This window comes from Crassostrea angulata, chromosome 5, assembly GCF_025612915.1.
Source record: "Crassostrea angulata isolate pt1a10 chromosome 5, ASM2561291v2, whole genome shotgun sequence".
NCBI classification, from domain to species: Eukaryota; Metazoa; Mollusca; class Bivalvia; order Ostreida; family Ostreidae; genus Magallana; species Magallana angulata.
The window spans coordinates 40,183,331-40,196,702 of record NC_069115.1 but is presented as its reverse complement, the minus strand read 5'-3'; the positions used below and the strand labels follow the sequence as shown (position 1 = coordinate 40,196,702).

The following is a 13,372-nucleotide window of genomic DNA, read 5'->3' as shown; positions in this document are numbered from 1 at the left end:
ATATGTTGGAATTTTATGCAACGGGTATGTGTCGTAAAATTGATGTAATTTTGTGAAGTTTTCTACTTAGTTGATTTTACTGAAAAAATATAAGCACCATACTTATATTTTTATATTAGGCTATTTGATCATTTGTGAACTGAATTAAAACATATTCAATTTATAAATGCAAATGTAATTATTCTGCTATAAATGCATTTTGATTGTGTTTATGAATGTCGCTTACATGTAAATACCTGAAATACAAGATTGAAGAGAGAGAGAGAGAGAGAGAGAGAGAGAGAGAGAGAGAGAGAGAGAGAGAGAGAGAGAGAGAGAGAGAGAGAGAGAGAGAGAGAGTACCGGCAGCGGCGTCTATTATTCAATTATTCATAAAACTGTGTCAAACATTACTGTTTAAAACCATAAATTAAGCCTAAATTGTGTATCTTTCAGCAAAAAATAAACTAATTATTATTTTACTTGTGTTATGTGTTTCACCTCTAAATAATTGAAATATTTTTGCAGATACATGACCCGTTTTATCAAACCAATTCAATCTTGCCGTAAGAGAGTTTATAGTTTATTTGTTTTAGTCTTTAATTTTGGAAAGTGGATTTTAATATCGACTATTCTTTCATTCACACGTATTAGGTAAACGACATATCCTTGCGTTTCCATGGTTTATAATTATTGAGAAAACTTCCAACAATTCCTCAATGTATTACATGTATTGATATTTGAGTTTTATTTCATCAATTACAATGACAGATGTAAATGCTTTAGTTTTGGGTTCTATCGCACCTTAGTGTTAATAACACCCCATATTAAATGGACACAAATGAAATAGAAATTGACAAAGTTACCATCCAACCCTTACCCAGGTGATATGGATATCAATGGCATCAAAGTTTTACTTTAAACATATCTCAGTAGTAGATTTATTCATTTAATTTGTTTCTATGTGATAAAATAGCCTTGGATATAAAATGACAACTTTATGGCTTAACGTTTACGTATAGTCACAAAACATTGAAAGACTTGTACATCTCCAACGTCCAAACCACTCAAACCACATATATATCTTTATGTTTCAGATATATAAACGTTATATGTACATTCTGTACAATACAATGCAAAGAAATTATTCAAGATCTCAAATCAGACGATCTTGACGTCCTATCAACGAATGAAAACGTAAAACAAATGAGGGATTTTTTTTTCACATCCAAGCAGCAATGGCACTTAAATGTAAACGCCTGTGTTAGTTTAATAATTGGTGTAATAAATTATGGGCGTTATATCTTCTCTTGCAAAAAAAAAATTATCTTTACACGATTTCAAAAATGTAGTATTGAGAAGATAACGTTTGACTTGAAAGTTGATTGCCTTTCTTTGTTAAAAAATACAAACAGATTTCAAGATGTAGTCGTGTCATCTTAAAAGCAATATTCTCATGATCGGTGAAATTTAATTTTTTTGATGGTCATATACGTCTAATATACTTCAAAGAGTGTTTGAAACGAACACAAAGAACAAAAATAAGTGTACTTTGTACATTATCAAATTTTCAAGAAAACCTCATTGTAGATGTGTTCAAAATAAAAGGATTTACAGCCTCAATTCCAACTACTAGCAGTTCATAAAACGGCGGTATTCTGGTATTTCCTGTAGTCACGTACCCACGATACAACCCAAGTATCGTGGGTATTTACTGCAGCCATATATGTCTATAGAATATGTCTTCTTCGTCAATGTTCAGGGTTTCAAAGTTCTTGTCATCTACGTGCAAAGTCGTGCAGAATGGAGAGACACGGGTGATGACATTGGTATATACAAATTACAACGCAGGACACAAAGTCACTGTGCTGACCCTCAGGCAGGAGACAGATTGGGATTCAAGCACAATACAGGACAGAGTATTTTGCCGAATCCACCAGACCTTTTACTATGTACTCCGGTTTTCTCATTTGATTTCAGATACGAACGAAGAAACTGCCAATACAGTGTCCTGTGTTGGGGCTGCAAGTCTCGGTCCAAATTGATATAGTAGTAGTTGAATAACTGGTACTGTATTGACTAGTATAGCTTTTGTGTATCAATTGATAAATACAATTATCCATGTATCTGTTTGTATCATTGACGGGCAATTAAAGAGTCTCAGGGAAAGGCAACGAATATTATACTGGCATATTTTCAATGTGTATGATCTTTTCACGGTCTCGTTAATGTTACTTTGACCTGACTGACAGATGGTCAAAATGGTTCTACCGAATATTTTGTACTTTTATAGAAACAAAAAAATTGAACTTAATTGCTTGCTGTGTTTTTTTCCAAAAGGAATTTGTATGCATGAAACGCATGTAAACTGTTCAAAATACTAATTTCATAAACACGAGATGCTACTTAAAGAATAGTAATTTATCTACTTAGAAATTATATATTGTAATACGAATATGACAAATTGTCGTCAAATTATCTGTTAATTATAAATCTGATATCTCAGGATTCCCATTTTGAACTCCTTGTAATGAAAGGGGGAACACTTTAACAGCTCTCGGGTGCTATGTTATATAAACGAATTTTAAATGCACCAAACTCATTTACATGTTAAGCAGCACGATATTCTACTCAAATTAAACAATTTATTTCACTTATTTTGTTTTCAAATAGGTTTTTTGACAAGTCCAAAGAACTATATAAATCAAACATCTTCATATCAAGCAAAACTGTTTGAAAAACATTGAGGAAAAAGGCCATTTTCTGTAGAGATATACGGACAGTATATCTTTTTTGTTTGTAAATTTTTTCAACATTTAATATGTCTTTTGTACATACAGTTTCTTTTACATTCTCTCTTGTGTTGATTAACATCGGAGAAATAGAAGGACTTATGGCACAAGGGAACTCTAATATAACTGACGCTGTTCACGGCTCGACTGGGCATGGCCCCAATGTTACATGTAACGTCGACATAACGGAAATGATGCAGATGCTTCTGAACCAAACTGCAGAGATAGAAAATCTTAAGCAACAGGCTGCTGGAATAGAAAACCTGAAACAACAGACCGCAGAGATAAACAGTCTCCGGAACTGACCCGTAACCTCACACAGCAAACAGAAAATGATAGGTCCACCATTCAGGTACTGCAGAACAAAGTGTTCTCACTCGAAGCAGAGCTGGACAGACTGAACGCTTCCAAACCCACGTCGACCGAAGAATTATCATCATACTTAAGTGGCATGAACCACTTAATTCAAAATGTGGTGACAAAGGAAGCAAACGATAAAAACTTGACCAACTTGTTAAATCTCACCAAAAAAAAAAAATTCGAAGACCAGGTCTGTCGTTGATAGATGTTTATATTATGCCAGAGATGAACGGATCGTTAAACAAACAGATGGAAGACAGAATAAATGGTTACATTCATGATCAAATTGCAAGTAGGGGTACTAAATATAAAATTCAAAGTCATAAAAATATTAATATGAACTTTTTTATTTGCTCTCTCCTAAAGAAAACTAAAATAAAAGTATTATTTTATAAAGTATTATATTATATTATAAAGTATAATATTATAAAAACCGGATGATGTTCAAAATTGCATCACACATGACCTTAGGTTAAGCAAACGGCACTTTGTTTGAACGCGCAATATTGTCGATATAAATTAAATTAAGTATTCCTTATCTTTACAATTGATACAGTAAACAGAAATCGCAACTATTTTCGATGGTCATCAAAATGCTCCATTTCTTTAAATATTAAAGCCTTTTACTGCTGAGGTCTAGAAGTAAATGAAGTGACGTTGAACAACAAATAACAATCAATGGTGTTTATGTAAACCCGTGAACATGGCAACAAAGACATATAAAGATAGCCATTTAGAAGAAAAATCAAATTTTCTAGAGCATATATATTTCAAACGTTATTCGGGTCAAGGTTATTATAGTAACGGCCCAGAGACCACTTTCTCGGGGTTTCTCATTGGATGAAGTAAGAGACGATGATTATGGGGTAAGGACAATCTAATTAAAATTAGAACTTCCATCCGCTCCCCGGTTTTCGATTTGTCGCGACATATCGAAAGCCGGGGAGCGAATGGAAGTTCTAATTTTAATTAGATTGGGGGTAAGGAGAAATAAAAAGTGGGCGGCTCATGAAAAAAGTATTTGCCATGATGACTTTTATTTGGGAATAAAAAAAAAGATACTACATATTGTAAACTAGCATCAAATTACTTATAACTACATGTACTTAATGCTTCATCTATTACATTACAATACATGTTCATTTGGTAATAGTTTTGGATTATAGGTTCTCTATATAAATTGATGTTCAAATAGTATTCATTTTTGTATCATAACGAAAATTTAAGTTTATTGGGGAATACATGTACATATTTACATCTATTAAGTATTAATTACGAAAACTTATAGCTAAATGATAGGTTTATAGAAACAGCCTGACTGAAATATACCCGCCCCAATCGATATCGATTGGTCGATATCTACAGTGCTTAGGTTCATTGTGGGGTATCAATTAGTTTGGTGGGTTCAATATTACATATGCCTGACCCTGAATATATTAAACTGAAAAAAAGCGTATTTCATTTTATTTGGAATAAAAGAAATGGAATAAAAAATGATACTGTAATTGGGAGGCAAGAAGATGGTGGTATAGAAGTTATTGATATTGAATCGAAGGTTAAAGCCTTAAAAGCTGCATGGTGTAGAATCTTGACAAAACATGCATAATTAACAGAATAGTTAATAGTTATTTAAGAGTTTTAAATGTAGATATCAATTATGTATTAAACGTATCGGAGACTAATAACTATAATTTTGAAATAATTTCTAAACTCCCTAATTTTATAAAGAAGTAGTGTGAAGTTTAAACGATTGCTAAAAAACCCGTTGACATTACTAAATTATCTGATATAATTGTTGCTAAAACAGATTTGGAACAATACTTTGTTTTAATTTGATAATAAAACAATTTTTCATAAGAGTTGGATTCATAGCGGAGTATTGTATGTAAAGGATCTTTTTAATGCTGATGGGCAATTCAACACACTGTAAGAGTTGTTATCTACTCTAAACAAAAAGCTAACTGGATGTGTGAACATAAAATAGTTAGAAAAATCAATGTATAAAAAATTACTAAAATTTAATATGAAATGTTGTCAATATATACAAAAAGTATCCACTTGTGATTTTTGTTTTTATTAATGGTTTACATTGTATTGAAAACAAAAAATGTAAATTTTTCTACGAAAAATGCCTGTCACCAGGCATTGTTTAAAAGAAAACAACATTGCAACTCTTAACTATTTTAAACTTAAGTGCCTTATATTAAGCCATATTATGTGATGCTGTCTTCATATAACATTTTATATGACACATTAAAATTCTGACTATCTTTGAATAATATTTAATAACTAATTTACTTTTAAACATTTCTAGTAGAATTTTGAAACATTAAAACGATGCCATTGTTTTTTTTCAAATAGCAAAGCTATGCAAATTTGAATGTATGTATTTCCGTGCCGTTTGCTAAACAACAAATCCTCCGTACAAGCTTTCTTGAATTGCTTTTTTTAGTAGCTTTAATGTAATTTAAATGCTATATTCACTTATATCTGGTTTGACAATCTTTCATAAAGATCAAAAGTTAGCGACTGTAAACAGTGGCTGTTCTTATTGAACATCCTGATAACTTATCAGAACTATTTAAAGAAGCTTCCGAACTAGCTTGTTCAAAACAAACCTTTGGGTAACTGGTAGAAGTGTTAGAAATATTTCAAAATGCATTTTATAAAATCAGTTAATTTTATATTTCTTTTCCTGCTGAACTTTGAATATTGAATGAATGTGGGGGCATGAACAGTCAAATTTTACTGATGCTAGTAATGGCTTTCCTGGAAATAATAATCTAATTGCACGTACAAGTACTCTGAAGTTTTAAAAGATGCATGAATTTCTGATAGACAACATCTATGTAGTTTTTGGAAATTAAGTCTTCCAACAATCTGTTGGAATTCCCATTGGTACCAATTGTGCTCATTGTTAGCAGATCTATTTTTGTATTCTTATGAAGCAGAATTTATAAAAAAACTTGTACGTGAAAAAAAATAAAGCACTCGCTGTGGCCTTCAACTCAACATTCATGTATATCGACGACGTATTATCAATTAACAATTGTTATTTTCATACTTACGTCGACTCGATATATCCCAGTGTACTTGAAATAAAAGATACCACAGAGTATGTGTCATCTGTTTCATATTTGGATATTTTACTGGATAATGGACATTGATGGTAACCTAACAATAATACTGTATGATAAACGCGATGACTTCAATTTTGTTATAGTCAACTTTCCTACTTATGTAGCAATATACCTTCGTCACCTGCATATAGTGTTCTTGTCTCTCAGTTTATTCGATACGCAAGGGCATGAGTTTCTAAGGCGAAGCAAGCTACTGACAAACAAGTTGATAAAACAGGACTATCAACAGTCTCGCTTGAAGTCATCTTTTTGTTAGTTCTATGGTCGATACAACGACCTTGTCAGCAAATACAATCTACCATTGGGTCGCATCCTGACTGACGTTTTTCATACTAATTGTAAGACCATAATTAATCACCTAATTGCCTACGGACTTTTCCAATTTTTTTTTTCGATGAGCACACGGCGGGTATGACCGGTCAGTAGAGGATGCTCACTCCTTCTAGGCACCTGATCCTACCCCTATTTATTTGGAGGTCCGTGTTGCTCTGCTTTGAATTTGCATCCTGTAACCCACTGCGTTACGCTGTTAAATGATAATAATAGGAAAGAAATTACTTATAGAATTACACTTCATTTTATTATTTATTTCGATAAACAATACGTCACAACATTGAGGTGTCCCATTCCACCTTAACCACAGTTTCCGGCTTTCTTCTCTAATGTGACCATAAAACGAAACTTTTATGAAATATATCAATCATAGACACTTATTGTTTCGATGATTCTTAAAAACCATACAGAATGATTTTGCATAAACAAACTGAATTAAACTCATAAAATAGAGGTAAATGATATTGACTGTGATACTATTTTATCCTCTTTTTTTTCTTTAAGCGCAAATATTATACTGTAATTGAAGCCGCCTTTTTTGAAAGTTTAGTCCCGATGTAAGCATAGAGAACCAAACCCGAACAAATTATTTGGTCATAATTTATCTATCACAGTGAACAGATTACATGAAATATTAGTCCTTCAAAGTTTGATTAAAGTTATATCCGTAAGTTTTGTAAGTTTCATTTTGTTCACTATCTTAAACCTCGTCATAATCTCCGATCGCATTCTTTTACATTTAAGAGAAAAATCACTAGACTCAAACGCTTTAAATTCTGCTGAACGCTGCTTGTATATCATCGTAAGTGTACTCGCGATAATCCCAAAATCCTTAGCTTTTTTGAATTTAGGCTTTGTCCTTTTATCAATCGCCATAACTACATTTAGTTTGTATTTAGTGTCCGAAGATACTTTTCTTTTCCGTGGGGTTTCCATATTACGTCTAGCCTCAATACATCCGTATATGTAAAAACAAAAAATTCAACAGTGAATAAATTTTACTTTTTAAAAGAAGTATAAAAACCACACATGATGAGAACTTATCAATTTACACCTTTTTATATCATTAACCGGGCAGTCTGGCATAATTACTGTCACCAACCGTGACGACAGCCGCCTGGGAGTACCTCCATATAACCGTCTTGAAAACATCTAATTATCACCTTTGGGGACCGATCAGTGGCTTTAATATAAGCAATATTTCAAAATAGCAAAATTTCAAATATCGCCCACCTGTGACATCCAAGATGCTAGCTGGTACTTATTTATGTCGACATGCAACTTATTCATGTTAACATGCAAGATAAATATGCTGATATGCCACTTATTTATGTCAACATGCAACTTATTTATATCAACATGCAACTTACTTATGTTGACATGCGAGATGAATATGTTGTCATGCAACTTAGTTATGTTTACATGCGAGATAAATATGTTGACATGCAACTTATAAGTTGTAGTCAATATAGCTAAGTTGCATGTCGATATAAATATGTTGCATGTCAACATATTTATCTTGCATGTTAACATAACTAAGTTGCATGTCGACATAAATAAGTTGCATGTTAACATAAATAAGTTGCATGTTGACATCAATAGGTAGCGTATCTAGCATCTTGGATGTCACATGTTAGCGATATTTGAGATTTTTTATAACTCTTATTTGATTGCAGTTTTCTTGCATAGTTATGTTGCATGTTGACATAACTATCTTGCATGTCAACAAATTGATCTGGCATGTCGACATAATTCATAGAAAAATAACTTGCACACAAGGGGCAGAGATATGCCACCACACAAATTCAAAGAAAGCATGGCCTTTTATTTAAACGAACTTTAAACCCTTAAACTAGTAATACTTTGTGCCAAGTTTAGTTGAAATTGGCCCAGTGATTCTGGAGAAGATGATGAAATGTCAAAAGTTTTTGACGACAGACAGTGAACAAAAATTTTGATTAGAAAAGCTCACTTAAGCCTTCGGCTCATGTGAGCTAAAAACGAGCAGGCCAAATGGTTTCTCCCATGCTTAAAATATTTAGGTGTCTAAACAAAAAAACTTATTTTCAACCAAATGAATTATTTCATTATAAAATTATGAAAGTTTAATTGTACAAACATTTAAGTGATGTCAATTAAATACAAGCATTATTGGGTATTTATATAAAAACCCGGAAGATTTTCTTCAAACTCGTTAATATCGAGGATATCAATGCACTTTGAAATAAAACTTATTTGCAAAACAATTCCTATAAGACACACTGTTGTCGGATTATCTTTATACACATTCCATGCTTGTCATGCAATTGTTTTCAACTTAGTTATTAGATAAATTAAGAATATAATGCATATATTTCAAATAATTCACTACCGTTTTCAAATCCGAATTCAGAATTGGTTTAGGAGCATAACTAAGATACCACTGACCTACTAATTAAAACTGAAAGTTTGGGAATACATTATATCAAAACAAAATACTGTCTTTTTTTGAAAATAAAACTTTAATCTATTCAGCCGTAAATTGATTTCTGAAAATAGCAAAAACTGTTTTTTGTTTTCCAGGACAACCATTAAGAAAAGTCGTCGTCTTTTTAACTTCCCGGTCTCGGATAATTCGAAAAATCTCTAGTATCCATCTCTAAATGGAATTTTAATGCAGGTAAAGTTCTTACTTATTTGAGAATGTTTACTTAAGAATGAACAAATATCCAATGAAAAAGAACTTGTTGCATTAATTTCACTAAGTAAATTATGCATGGGACCAGCCTGACACGATCTCGGTATATAAATCAAATATCGCTGTTACCGACTGGTATTGAAGGCAATCTTTCTAACAACACTGGACGGATAAAAGAAAATGAAATTTCGTAACACAGTTTACTGTACCATTCTGCTATTTCTGTGTAGCATAGGAGAAAATGTAGAGTTGTTGGTACACGGGAACACGGGGAACTTAACTGACAACATTCACGGTTTTCCTGGACATAATATCGACCTAGCGGATTTGATGCAAATGTTTCTGAGCCAGACTGTCGAAATAGAAAACCTGAAACAGCAGACGGAAAACCTAAAAAATCAGTCAGAAAATGATAGATCTACAATTCAACTGCTTCTCAATCAGACCAAAGAGTTTGGGAATTTTAAGCGACAAGCTGAAAATGACCGATCCACCATACAATCACTACAGAATCGGGTGTTCTTCCTGGAAGCAGAACTTAACAAACTGAACGTATCTAAACTACCTTCAAGCCATGAATTTTCCACATACTTAAAAAGCATGAATCAATTAACACAAAATTTGGCGGCTAACGAAGCAAACGATAAAAACGTATCACAAAGGTTAAATGATGCTGTTAAAGCTTTAGATGATTTAAAACGTAAAGATATCTCAACTACACAGCAGCTTTTTAACCAAAGTGTAGAAATCAAGCAACAGTCGGCAAAAGATAGTTATACAATACATTTACTACAGAATGAGACTCAACGACTTGTAAGGAATTTAGATGACCTGAAGGTTCAAGTGCGATACACGAGTCTGTCGTTGTTAGACGTGCTTTCCATGACAGAAGAATTGAACGGATCATTAATTCAACGGCTTGAAGAGAGGATAAGTGATGTCCATGATCATATTACAAGTAAGTATGGTATAAAATTAATATGACAAATATAAAACAAATATAAAAAAAGTTGTGATAATCCTTTGTGATTTGAATTCAAAAATGTACAAGCAATTTATCATCCTGCAGAAATTTGAAAAGATATATTTTTTAAGAGATCATCAAAAGCACAAAGTATTTAACAAAAAAAAAATCAAATGAATGCTCAATTAAATGATGAAGTAAAATGCAGCCTCAATTAATTGACAGCAAAAATGTATAGAAATTTCTACTTCATTTTGTAATTTCTAACTCTTTGATATATGGGAAAATGTTTGTTTTTTTGGGTTATAATAAACAGATACCTGTACATCAGTAAATAGAGAGGTAATATCTCGGAGACTCCGCAAAGTCTATTGAAATGTATCTTCATCTGTGAGCCTAGGGCCCCCTGACACAGGTGGATTTTAATATTATAACTGTATTTAAAAACTACATGTTTGAACATATATAATACATTCCTCTTTAAAAAGCGTGTTTGTGCATGTGTGTACAGCAAGAACATGTTTTATGAGAAATTAGTTCACACACACACAGATATATATTATACATATATTACATGACTTCGAGGGCGACAAACCAGAATATTTGCCCCGAGTTGACAAGAAAGCCCTAGAGTGTTATGTCGTCCGATGCCGAAGGCAGAGGGCGACATAACACTATAGGACTTTCCTGTCACCGAGGGACAAATATTCTGGTATTGTCGCCCGAGAAGACATGTATTAATATATGTATATATATAATGTATATATGTAAAAATCTGTTTAATAATATACGAGGGTTGTTCGGAAATTATTGAGACTTTTACTCTTATTTCCTTCGGGAAAAAGATAAATCATTGAAATTTCAATAAAACGTACACCAGGATAGAGTTGATCAATTTAAAAAATTTAGTGTCCATAGCATGATTAGATCATTCCTGGTAAGCTGACCAAATTGCCATCGCCCAGTGACCCGGCGCAACCGCAAACTTACAGCAGCGTCATTTTGACGCTTCTTATTGATCCTACGTTTTAAAAACCTAACAAACAAAGAGAAATTAGAATTAATTCTTCATTTCTCATCTTTTGCTTACATTTCAAGATGTCAACATTCGCATATTCCCCCCATTCTTGATTTTTGTGGGAAAAAGTCGGGTCATTTCTAACTGAAAGTCAAATTACTGTGAAATGTCTCCTACAGTGATTCTGTGTACATATTTTAGAACTGTTTACATCAGTTAGTACGAAAAAGTACTTGATATTTAGTCACTTTGTTTGAATTCTAGCTAAACAATTAGTGAAAAAGGCGATAAACTGAAGTACTTTATCCCTTGCCATCGTATAGTTTTTGTTAAAGCAATTGGGTGGCATTAAAAGGTCTTTTTCCGAAATGTTCATCAATTTAATGTACATTCGCTGCGCCGCCTTGACGTCAAATTTCTATATACTGTCGTTTTCAAAATCCTATTGCTTGGTAAATATATCTGTACCATATCCGTATTTCAACTCAAACACTCGTGAAACTTGATCAAAAGTTAGTCACAATAAATAGCAAAATGAACATATATAATCTGATTTATTTTAGTAAAAGCTGTAAGTTTTAGGACACTTAGATTGACGATGTTTTAGATTTCTTATTCTCCGAGATTATGCTTGCGCCGGGTACCCCGACCACCAATTAGTTTATCTACTGTTGAAAACAAAATATTAAACATTTTGTAAATATTTCTTTCTTTAATTATTTGTTAAGGTTTCTTCAATGTTCATGCCAATTTTCACCATAATTCGTCACTTAAAAATGGAAATATCCATGTTGTCTCAATAATTTCCGAACAACCCTCGTATTTACCTTATTAACATGTGTATTTCAATTATTAATGCATTTTCATATCTGACGAATCAATTTTCTTGTAAAATACCGGTCGATGCTTTAAAAAAAAGATCATTTTTCAAGTTAAACAATTAAAGGAAGTTTCTCTGAATAGCAGACACTGTCATGTCGTTTTTATCGTTGGGGAACTGTTTACGTTTGCTTAGCTAAATTTCGAACCCGACGTAATTAATATGCAGAATTATTGCACGCGAGGGTAATATAACAGTTTCGGGAGGGCGATATAACCATTTCCTGTGAAATATAACTTTTTCAGTAAGGGCAATTTAACCATTTCCGGTGTGATTCAGCAATTTACAGGGCAAAGTAATAAAATTATCTCATTTGTGACATAACGAGAAAACTTATTCAAAAATGTTATTATATATATATATATATATATATATATATATATATATATATATATATATATATATATATATATATATATATATATAATTGTTAGTATTTTGACGGTTCAATATGGTGAAATATAGTGGAACATTACTGAGGAATGAGCAAAGAAAGACTATATCCAATATAGTATTGATCGTAAATCGCACATATAAAATAGTAAAACCATTTTTAAATGAAAGTCGAATGCATGTTAGAATATCCAGCTCCATCATATATCCATCAAAACTTCTTGTAGATGTGTCCAAAAGAATAGGATTTACTTCTTCAGTATCGTCTTCCAACAACAACTGGAACAGCGGTACTTTGGTATTTCCTGAGGTCATCACAAACGTCGGGAACGGATACAACCCAAGTACCGGGCTATTTACAGCTCCCACATCGGGGGAATATGTCTTCTTCGTCAATGTGCAGGGTTACGGTACTCAAACCATTTATGTAGACATTGTGCTGAATGGAGTAAGTCAAATAAGAACACTTGCGTGTGGCGGTACTTATCAGGCTAACAACCCAGGTCCTAATCTGGCATTGTTGACTCTACAGAAAGAAGACAGAGTGTGGGTAAAACATCATCATGGCCAAGGTTATTTTAGTGATGGTAATATAACCACATTTTCTGGGTTTCTCCTCTAATGTGATCATACTAAAATATCAAGAGGGATACCCGACCATCTTGTCCAAATGAAGACCAAAATATAACATTTCCTGAGCTGATTTGTTTTTGTAAAAAACTGACCAAAACTGTTGTCAAAGGATCAAATAAAGAAGCAAAAATAAATAAATAAATAAATAAAAAAAAAAATTAGGCTTTATATGTGTTGTATGCAATTTGCGCACAAAAGTACAG

General features: G+C 32.6%; 1 protein-coding gene across 1 annotated transcript; it reads left to right on the top strand.

Moving 5' to 3' along the window:
* Positions 1–9,461: 9,461 nt before the first annotated feature.
* Positions 9,462–13,255, top strand: LOC128185980 (uncharacterized). Its single transcript, XM_052855701.1, has 3 exons — positions 9,462–9,820; positions 9,926–10,239; positions 12,764–13,255. The coding sequence occupies exons 1-3, from the start codon at positions 9,462–9,464 to the stop codon at positions 13,156–13,158; spliced, it is 1,068 nt and encodes a 355-aa protein (XP_052711661.1). The 3' UTR covers positions 13,159–13,255.
* Positions 13,256–13,372: the final 117 nt, after the last annotated feature.

What these genes read in the sequence shown, in the direction of transcription:
- LOC128185980 (XM_052855701.1), top strand. Translation starts at nt 9,462, where the DNA reads ATGAAATTTCGTAACACAGTTTACTGTACCATTCTGCTATTTCTGTGT. An exon ending in TTCTTCCTGGAAGCAGAACT is followed by an intron (nt 9,821 to 9,925) that starts TAACAAACTGAA and finishes CGAAGCAAACGA; the next exon opens with TAAAAACGTATCACAAAGGT. An exon ending in TGTCCATGATCATATTACAA is followed by an intron (nt 10,240 to 12,763) that starts GTAAGTATGGTA and finishes AACTTCTTGTAG; the next exon opens with ATGTGTCCAAAAGAATAGGA.